We start from the raw sequence: 11,028 nt of genomic DNA, 5'->3' as shown, positions 1-11,028 counted from the left end.
TGAAGTCTTGAATGCTAAGGTATATGACTACACTAGTATATTGGAATTGGAATAACTTGTGGAACCTTATATATGATTTTGGCTAGTCAGTGAAATTTATACTAATATATTCTTTGTAATATTTGAGAACCATGGGTGACATAATTACACTTCTGTTGTAGGATTCTCACAAATTGATGAGGTTTGTTCTTGTGAACATAGTGTAGGGTGCTTAATTGTAGTTTGATCATATCGGGATATACATATGTATATATATATATATATATATATATATATATATATATATATATATATATATATATATATATATATATATATATATCGGGTGGATGCCAATGATTATGATTATTATTCTAAATGGAATTTATTTAGAAGGTTGATGATGAATAGCTTGAGCTATATATGTGACAAGTGTTGAATTGCAAAGACTGAATATTCCTGTGAATTTTTAATAATAGTTTGATTTAATACATCCTTAGAGGAGATAGTCAACTTGTGAGTATTTTGACAATGAAATTATTATAGATAAAGTAAATATTAATGTTGAGGTAATGACACTATGATAAGGATCTAAGACATTGTTGAGTATAAGAGAGGCTCGAATAGTAAAGACTTGTGAAAGTAAATACCTGATGATATGTAAAGTAGGATTTAATCAATGTGTATATTGACATGTGTAAATATATGTGATGAGATGAACATATTTTCATGACTTGTAAAAGTATTTAGAGGTTGTGATTGACTAGACCTTGGGGATTAATCTTGTATTTGGAGGAAAAACTTAGTGAGTCAAGAAAGAGAAAGCTAGAATGATCCTAAGTAACTTGAGGGTTTAATCTAGAACAAAAGCTATGCTTGTTTTGATGCCTTTTTATTGTATTTCAAAAACTTAATGTTTCTTTTTCTACTAATCGTTGGCATCAACTTTTAGAAATGGTTTGTAAAACCTTTCACTTGTATAAGCATGCTTTTGATATTTATGGTTATGAAAACAAAAGGGTTTTATTTTTGAATGACATGTTCTTCTAGATTGTGGATATTATAATGCGCTTTAATATCGATCGGTTTTATTGTCTCAAAGTAATGCTTCGGAGCTTCGCATATTATTGTGTTATTCTTGGCATTTGGACGAAAATGTTTTTGAATGTATCGCACATCGGGATTGGAATACTTTTTGAAAGTTTACATGCATTACTATGCTTTGGCTTTGGATTTGTGGAAATAATGTTTATTCCCCGAGCATGTGAATGCTTGTCCCGAATAAGGACCTTGTGACATGAGTGATTCAGATTGTATTATTGCTACACTTTATATGTTGGTTTTGATGGTGACGGCGGGCTAAGGCCCGACTCATCGCAGTAGTGGGTCCCAACGGGCCAGCCTTTTAGAGGTGGCGTGGCGGACCTGGCTGTTGATTTGTCCAGATCAGGTGGGAGCATAGAGCCCCGATTGGATGATACATCAGGATCCTGGGGTCACCACATCGGGACTCGAGGGCCAACGCTCGAGGTGCGAAGACCTTGACGGCTCTCAACTTAGTCGTGACGGCGGCTAAAGTTAGAGAGAGTGTTTTTAGGCCATTGTTTATTTGATCGAGATGAAATTTCAATATTTGAGGAAAATTCTATTTTCTTGCAATTGGTATATTCGAATTGTGATCTTTTACATAGCATGTCTGATATCTTAATGCTTTTCGAACATGTATCATGCAGAATTGAGGGTTTGTGATTATCGAGGACTTTTTATTTGTTTAAGTTGGTTTTTCTACTCATTTTGGGAAATTATATCCAGGCATTTGTTTTATACATGTTGATGTTTTTTTTGTCTATACTCGTGAGAATTTATGTTTTGGTTTTTAAATTCCAAGGTTTCATATCCTGTATTTTCATTGTGTTGCAAATGTGAACGTTCCAGTTCATTTATGTTATCAGAGAATGTGTTTATTGGAATTTCCTCGATTTGTTTTTGATATTCTGTTAGATTTGTGCTAACCCATTCACCGAGTGACTATGGTTACTCACCCTCCTCTCTTCCAGTGTTTTTAGTGGTTTTGGTCGTCATAGCGAGGCGAAGTGCTTGGGCAATTTGTATCCCGAGTCGGGTTGTTTGTTTACTCTTAATCGAGTTGCATTGTATGAGTGCAGTGGATCCACTAGTGTTATTAACTCTCAGAAATGTGATTTGTATATCTTTCACTTTACTATTGATTCTTCGAGTGAAAGTTTTGTTTTTGGTACCTTTTATTATCGCGGTGTTGTTTTAGCGAGAGTTTGTGAGCCTTGCGATGACTCGAGGGTTGAGTGGTGTGTGTCCCTCCTCGGGATCGTCGCGGCGGTTGTCACGTGGCAGGCCCGCGGGTCGGGACGTGACATAATGCTTTCCTTGCTGAGTCATTATAGCCACGTCACCTTCTTCTTGCCATGTCATTATTCAGCTTGTCATATAATACCAATCCACGTCATCAAACTTAACAGAAATGTTGACTGAAATAGATAAAAATAAAAAATAAAAAAATACTAAATTAATATAAGAATTTTATGAAAACAGAAAAAATTTTTATAAAATAACAAAATGTCATTTTCTACTTTTAAATAGAGCTAAAATTTATGTAATTTAATGTTATTATAAATTAATTAAATAAGATAAATTTTATATTTTAAAAAACACTTAAACATATGATTATATGTATAAAATAATAATAAATCAAATTTTAAATATTAAGTAAAAAAGAAAAAATCATGAACTGCATGTGACTCCAACTTGAGGGACAGGAAAAACTAGGAACCCTAGGGCAAACGCAAGGCCCTATTGATTACTAATCATCTCATAAAGAAAATAGATTTAAGAGAAATCTAAATCAGAATTACCTTTAAAATTCATTTCCCAAAATACCTTTATCACAGCAACTATTATTATTGGGAATTTGCTGTATATTATTGATTTGATGCTTGGTAAAGGTAAGTTGGCATTTTGAGGAGAGTGCATGTTTTATGGTTGAACCTACAAATAGCTCAATTTGTTTTTTGAATAAAAAAAACATTTAGAAATGTGCATTATTTAGTTAAAACCAAATTAATTGATAGAATTTACACAATTAATTTAATCCGGTTCAATTCCAAACTTTTGTAATCATTTTAATTCTAATTATATTTTTTTAATAATTTAGAAAAAAAATATTTAACCCCCGCTACTCATAGCATACCCGACTAAATACTCAACTTTTTTTTTAAAATATATATATATATATATATATGCATCAAAATCAAGGGAGGCTGTGCTATGGATGAGTGGATCAAAAGCAGGCCACATGTATAATTATATCACCGCACATTAATTACCTTCATATTCAAATATTGTTCAAACATCCGCGTTCACAATAAAATAAATAACTAAAAACAAAATCGTGAAAAGTGTGTTGAATTGAAAGGTAAGCTTTCTCCGTCCAATTAATGGGCCGCTACAGCTTGACATATTTCCTCTCAAACTCATCCGATCATGAGCGTTCCATATTCGTCCTCACATCATGTCCTTCTCCCTATCTATCATATATATATATACACACACACACAAATATAGATATAAATGAAGTGTCCTTCTTGCTTTGTCTGCTTCAATTCCTCGAAAGATATATATATATATATATAGAGAGAGAGAGAGAGAGAGAGAGAGGGATGGAGATAGACAAGGCTGCACCAAAGCTTGAAAGAAAGATAGTGGAGAAGAACAGAAGGGACCACATGAAGCTTCTCTTGTCCAACCTTGATTCCCTCCTCCCTAATTACTCACCAAACACTAAGGTTTAATTTGTTTATATACATATATATATATATTAACATGCATGCATGCAAGCATAAATGATTTAATTTATGAATATGAGTTGTTGTTAAATATATGATGCGCATGATAAAGGAAGCTGTGACGATGCCTGAGAGATTGGATGAAGCGGTGAAGTATATCAAAGAGCTTCAAATGAGGGTGGAGAGGATGAAGGAGAACAGAGAAGGTTTGGGTTGCTATGAAGGAACGAGCCAGCAGAAAAACTTGAAAATGGGCGTTGAGGTGCAGGACATGGGTTCTGGATTATCTGTGTTTCTTCTTAGTTTCAGTGGTGGCTTTTCAGCTTATTCGAAGGTTCTCCGGGTTCTTGAAGAGGAGGGGTTGGAGATCTTGGCTGCCAACTTCGTCTCCGGTGAAGTGGCTTTTATCATAGTGCATTGCTTGGTAACCTAATTACTAATGATTAGTCTTCTTCTTCACTAATTTCTTATATATATACTCCCTCAGTTACTTTTAACTGGGTACTCTCTCTCCCTTGTTTCTTTTAATTTGTCATAAATTCATTTTTTTTTATTTGTCATTTTCTAACATTAAGAAGTATTTATTATTATTTTTTCAAAATTATCCTTAATAATCTATTTAATTTTTTTTTTGGAATTAAATATGAGAGAGAAATATGAAGTTATAAATTATAGGTAATTTTCAAAAAATAATTATTTTTTTATAAAATTTTGTGAAATAACTAATTTTTTTTTTCATGAGATTCAGTTAATCACGATAAAAAGTAACGGATGGAGTATATTTTAAAAAAAATTTATATTAGTTTTTACTTATCTATTTAGAAATTTTGTATAACATTAAATATTGTTTTTCAAAAATTATTTTTTATAATTAATGTATTATTACAACTTCCAATAAATTATATTCAGTTATATAATTTTCAAAGCATATTTTAAATAGGAGTAATATTAAAAAGTTTATGTAACTTTTATAAATTATAGGTTACCAACTAACTTCAATTAACGTTTTAATCAGTGTTAATTAGGTAAATTTGATTATTAAAGAAGAATAGAGGGAGTAAAATATATATAAATATTTGTATAAGTGCATCCAGGTTATATGATTTAATTTGTTCTTGTTGTGATTTAGGTTGCTGAGAATAATGGTTTTGAAGCTGATGAAGTTATGGAGAGATTGAAGAAGGTTGTTCAGGGTTATACTCGGAATTAATGTTTGCATGCATGCAATTGGTTTTTTGTATTTTGTGATTGGAATTGAGAATCAATAACAGTTCAGGATATCATTTTTAACTCGTTTATTTTTGTTTGTTTTTAATTTGGAGATGATTGTTAGAGGGCCCATATTCTTTAGGCCCATATTGTTCCAAAACATTCCTACTAGCGCTTACATCACACGCTTGGCCTATGCGAATTCATCCACTTTTATATATAAAGACTATTCATTATCCTTTAACCTCGCTTTAGTGGTTATGTTTCACGCAGCGCAGTGTAAAAATTCTGTGGTTTGATTCCTGGAATTAAATTTTAGAAATTCCCATCCCACGTGAGGCGACGGGTGTTGATTATGAATCTAATTCTGCATTTGGCTGCGCAACACGCCCATAGGTTTTTGTACCTTGCCCCATTCACCTTAAAAATTCTGTGGTCTTCGATTCCAACCGAGCACCTCACAGATAAAATTCTCTGCTCGGTGCGAACAGAGAACTCGACTGCTGAATCCCCGAGAACAACGCCATCCGGTGGTTCCCCGCTGCACTCCAAAAGGAGGCGAATTGTTCTTATGACAAGCCTCAGACGCCCCGCCCATCGTCATCCTGCCTCGTCATTCCAACATTAGATCATAGATTTCAACAATCTTAAGAACAATTTTATGGATAACGCTGGGGACGACCACCTCCGGCTTAAGCTTACCCTCGATGTCCTCAAGTGATCGATCAATTACCGCACGCTTCTAAACGATGGTAAATGGTTGGGTGTTCTTGGGCCGGGCCAGACATGTTCAACCGCATATATCTCCGGAACAACTAAAGCCGGATTCGACATCGGTTACGCGGAACCGCCAACTGAGAAAGAAATGAAGAGATCCGTCACATACCATCCTCAAAGACTCTCCCAAACAGAATCAGATACCATCAAGGATCTCAAGACAATGAAGAAATCGGATCTACTAAGACAAGAAACATAGTTGAAGATCTTGCAGGAATCGATACGCATTAGAAATTTCTCGATTTCCAAATGGATCAGAGACAAGGATGTGCGCATGCTTCCTCGAAATCCACTTGAATTATCGTGTTCGCACAAATTGATGCTGCGACGAAGAAATCATCGTACCATGCGTTAGATCTCTTAGGCATTTCCTCATCGAGCGCCTTCCAATCTTTTGGAAACATACTTCACACACAACATCGAAGCATAAAAGGAAACTCATGACTCTCAAGACATCATCGTACATACTCCAGAATCGTAGAGAAAAGAATATTCGTGCAAAAGTGCATCACGCAGACAAGATTAAAGAACTCCCCATCCAAGGCGAATCTCATCGAAAGCGAGGATCGAACAAAATCGAGGAATTTCAACGAATCCCAAGAAATCAAAGACGAGACCGTAAATAATTTCAAAGGGCTGCCCATAAAGATTCAACTGAGACGAAAAAGGAGTGATGGTCTTCCCACTTTCAAGTCCGACTTTTCAAACTAGAAAAGGTGCGTAAGTTGCGTTTGTGGCAGTGGCGTTAATGCGATCTCAACGCCACTTGAGAAAGAATCCAGAGGACAAGCGCTAAGAGTCAGCTTAGCAGCAAGGAGGCAATGATGATAATCACTTGCACTGCTGTCTCCAAAGCACTTATGGTGGCGGATCTGCGAAAAGACCTGGATTATGTGAGTCACGCAGGCCACGCATAATAGCACCGATAGGAATGCTTTTCCAATCCTGTAATTCCTTTTAGCCAAAGGTGAGGAACAAGTATCACGGAGATTCATCTCCTTCTCCGGTTCTTGAGAAAGGGAAGGTACTCTCTAAAACTTACTTCAGAAAGACTTTATTCTACAGACCGAGTGTGGTTGCATGCGATCTTACGCAGCTAATCTAATATGTCACATCTCATTGCTTTGGAAAGAGCTGGAAATTAAAGTGGCCTTTGGTCGAGGATAAATTAATAATGTCTAAGAATGGTTTTTCATCGGGAAGGGGTATCAGTAGTCAAGGTTTATTTATTCTCAATGTACTCGATGTTAACAATGGAAATAAAGCATCCTCTTCCTCGCTACATATGGTGAATTCAATTGATTTATGGCGTGCTAGATTGGGACATGTGAATCGCACATCAAGAGAATGAAAGAACTAGGGTTGATTCACAAGGCATAATAGGATCCCAATAAATCGAGCAAATGTGAGAGTTTGTGACAGAATCTCGATCGCACCAAAAATGTTCTAAAACCTTCAACAGAAAGGGAATCTGCAGTTACTAGGGTTTAATTCATTCGCGATTTAGGGTGATTTAAAGCGTTCTGATGACCCATCAGAGGAGGAAAGTAGTCGGCTATATTACCTTTGTCGACTGATTACTCTAGATATATCTCGATCTTATACTTTGCTTAGACTCAAAAGATGAAAGCATGTGAAATGTTTATGAAATTTTAAAATGAAGTTGAGGAATCTGACTGCAAATGAGAAATCAAAAGACTTAGGATCGGATAGAGGGAGGAGAGTAGAAGATAATATTTTGAAAACCTTTTTCAGCCAGAAACCACATGGCATAATACATGAGACAACTCCCCCTTACTCACCTGCTTCTACTGGAATAGCCGGATAGCTGAAAGAGCATGTAACTCTTAAGGATATGATGAATGCTATGTAAAGACTGGTTCGAAAGTGCCCTAATACTTTATGGGGAGGAAGCTTTCATTTTATCGACTGATCCATATTATCAGAAATGGGAATTCCTCTAAGAAAAGCTGGTAAAACCCTTTTGAATTAATGGAAAGGATAACATGCACTCTAATTTAAAATATCTTAAGGTTTCAGGGTTGCTTAGCAAAAGCATTTCTTTTACCTCGATTCTAAAAAGAGAGGATTGGTCCCTAAAACTTTCATGATTGCATGTTAATTGGATATGCTTTACCTAGTCTATGCATAGATTCCTTGGTTGTTAAGGTGTACATATGTATGGAAACCTAATACTGACTGTGGAATCTAAAAATCTGCATCGTATATATATTTTTCTCCTTTGAAATCGTAGTGGTGATAACACTGCAATATTCACCCTCATATTTCTTCTCATCAATTGATTCGATTAGAATGTTAACAGCCTCCGATTTTGAAATGAGAAGGAGTAAAAGGACTAGGAAAGAACAGTGGGGTTTTGGAAAATAGATTTCCAGTGCATCTCTCACGTGGAGGATGTACCCTCAATCCTTATTCCTCAGCTATCACTTCTTTTGATGCTTTGTTTTGGAAAGAAGCTATCATAGTGAGATTAGAGTCAATTTTTATCTAACTCATACTTGGGAATTAGTAGTATCTTCCACCTGCTCAAAAACTATAGGTTGCAAAATGGATCAAGAAGAAACTGAAACTGATGGGTCTATCAGAGCAAATATAAAAGCCAGATTGGTGAAGCTAAAGTTGATGGCCTCAAAAGATAGACATTGACTACTTTGATACTTATGCTCTGTTACTAGAATTTCCTTCCATCTCGAATTTTAATTGCATTAGTCGCTATTAATGATTTTAATTATTACATCAAAATGGATGTTAAGGCGCCTTTCTCTAATGGAGGTCTCGAAGGAGAAATTTATATGGATCGGCCATAGGTAAGGTGATTCTAACAACAAGCATAAGGTATGCAAACTTACTGAAATCTTTATATAGGCTCAAAACAAGCACCAAAACAATGGCATGACATTTAATCATGTTTTAGTTTCCAATGGCTATTTTATAAACGAGATCGATAAATGTATCTACGGCAAATTTTCTAACGAAAGGTGGGTGTTATAATTTGTTTTATATGTAGATGCATATGCTTATGGTACTTTTCGTTCGAAATATGAAAGGAGGACAAAGAATTCCTCTCGCATCGTAGACGCTGCAGAAGGACATGGGTGAAGCGTACACTTCTTTATTCTCGAATTAAAATTTCATCGGATGATGGAATAATGCTTTCAGCCAAAGAAACGATGATGAAAAGGTATTAAAGAAATATAATCAATTTAATTGCAAGCTCTGTCTCAACTCCATGACATGCATGTTTCTTTCATTTAAGGAAGAATAAAGGGATTAGTGTTTCTCAAAACGAATACACCTGATAATTGGTGGTAGTTTAACGTATTTCACTTAACTCAGTACTACGTCTCCCGACATTGCTTTATCTGCAGCTATCTGATTGATGCGTATATAGCACATAGTCCAAATAAGGATCATTGGACTGCCACGATGAGGATATCAAAATATTTTGAAAGGAACTAATGATTTTGGACTAGTATTTACGAGTTATCCCGCTGAGACTTGAAGAGTATAGCGATGCGAGCAATAATCGGATTTCGATTCGATGAAACAAAAGTCGACAAGTGGATTTATTTCCACTTTAGGAGGTACTTGCAGTTGTCTTGGAAGTCTTCAAAACAAACTTCTTGCCGCGACAGAAATCAACAATGGTGAGTCAATTTGCTTGCAGCTGAGAAAAGCAGTGAGCGAAGGCATCGGATTAGGAATTCTCCTCGTGACGTTCCTTTCGAAGAAACCATTTCTTCCGCCTCAATTCATCGCAGTAGGCATGTAGTCGCTATGTACAGAGCCAAAGAGTGAAATCACATAATAGATAAGAGTAGGCATATACGCCTAAGACATAATATTGTTAGGCAATTGCTACGAAGATGGAGTGATATCACTAAGCCATGTGAAGATCAGTGAGGTAAATCTGGTACGATCCTTTAACTAAAGCACTAGGTAGAAAACGCGTGTGAGACCTTCGAGGGAATGGGATTATTGCCCATAACAAAACTCATGGCGATGATAGTAACTCGACCCGTGTGATTGGTAAATCCAAAGAAATAGGTTCATATGGGTAAAAACAACAAGTCATTGCTGTTTGGAGATACACGTTATTTGTTTCTTATCCCTTCCTATGCGGTGTATGAGTGTAATCGCATATGTCGCACAGAAAGGATGAAGATTTGATTCTTAATGAATTCCATATAGTTCAATTTTTGAATGGTAGTATTTAATTTGCAATAGTACACCGATGGATCTCACCTATATAAGTGCGACAGTGCGCATTTCTATGAAAAACTTAGGCGAAGTCCAGAGCACTTAGATACTCCTGTGTTTTCGCGACGCGTCGAAAGATGTGCCAACCCGATTAGAGTTGCTCGCTTTTCAAGAAGGTAATGTGATTTGTGAGCGCAGTTGATTTACAACAAGGAATGCTTTCGGTTCATAGAAATTTTTATTTCACCAAAGTTCCTCGTAAGTCACTTCTTATATATTCTAGGAATTGAGTTCATAGCCCACAAGGCACCAGATCTCGGCGTGCAATGCTTCATTTTTCCGCTCTCTCTCTACCGTCAGATATTTTGAAATGGGGAGTTAGCTAGAGGCAGTATTCTTTAGCGCCCATATCAAGCTTTCAAAACATTATTCTATACTACTAAAGGTTTAGCACCACATTGCTCTACGCTACAAGGAATTCATCCACTTTTGCTGTATAAGTACTATTCATTATCACTTTAACCTATGCTGAAAGCGGTTATGCTCACGTCGAAGTAGGGCGGTGTAAATTTCGAGGTTTGGATCCGGAGGTGAGCTTAGAAATTACGAACTCTGCGTGGGCGCATGGTGCGGACATGAATGCACCAGATTTATTAGGTGCGATCACGCCCATAGATTTTTACCTGCCACTTTATCTTATCTTTAAAATTTTAATTCTGCGCCTTTTTAAAAAAGAGCAGCTTCCGCAGTTCCCGGCGGCGTCTTCTCCCTCCGCGACCTTGAGACGCCCGTTGCCGTGCCTCGCCCATGCATCTGCGTCTCCACCTTCCAGTGATGTTGCCATTGAAAATACGATCCGTCCAGTTCGAACTCTAGTTTTTTCTTTCTTTCCTTTCACCGAGTAGCACTCGTATGTTTCCTACCATTACGGTGCCGCGAATAGAGAACTTGACATTGAATCACGGAGGAACACGCCATCTACATGTTCTGTCGCCTTTGCCAAAAGGAGCGAAATTGTTCTTAA

General features: G+C 36.4%; 1 protein-coding gene across 1 annotated transcript; it reads left to right on the top strand.

Annotated features, from left to right (window-relative positions):
* The first annotated feature begins 3,581 nt into the window (after positions 1 to 3,581).
* On the top strand, positions 3,582 to 5,121 carry LOC120280959 (transcription factor bHLH162-like). Its single transcript, XM_039287923.1, has 3 exons — positions 3,582 to 3,797; positions 3,910 to 4,221; positions 4,927 to 5,121. Exons 1-3 carry the CDS (start codon positions 3,672 to 3,674, stop codon positions 5,005 to 5,007), a joined length of 519 nt encoding a protein of 172 aa, XP_039143857.1. The 5' UTR covers positions 3,582 to 3,671; the 3' UTR covers positions 5,008 to 5,121.
* The last annotated feature ends 5,907 nt before the right edge of the window (positions 5,122 to 11,028 follow it).

This window comes from Dioscorea cayenensis, chromosome 17 (genome assembly GCF_009730915.1).
Source record: "Dioscorea cayenensis subsp. rotundata cultivar TDr96_F1 chromosome 17, TDr96_F1_v2_PseudoChromosome.rev07_lg8_w22 25.fasta, whole genome shotgun sequence".
Taxonomy (NCBI): Eukaryota; Viridiplantae; Streptophyta; class Magnoliopsida; order Dioscoreales; family Dioscoreaceae; genus Dioscorea; species Dioscorea cayenensis.
The sequence above is the reverse complement of the archived record's forward strand: the minus strand, read 5'-3'. Positions and strand labels throughout refer to the sequence as shown.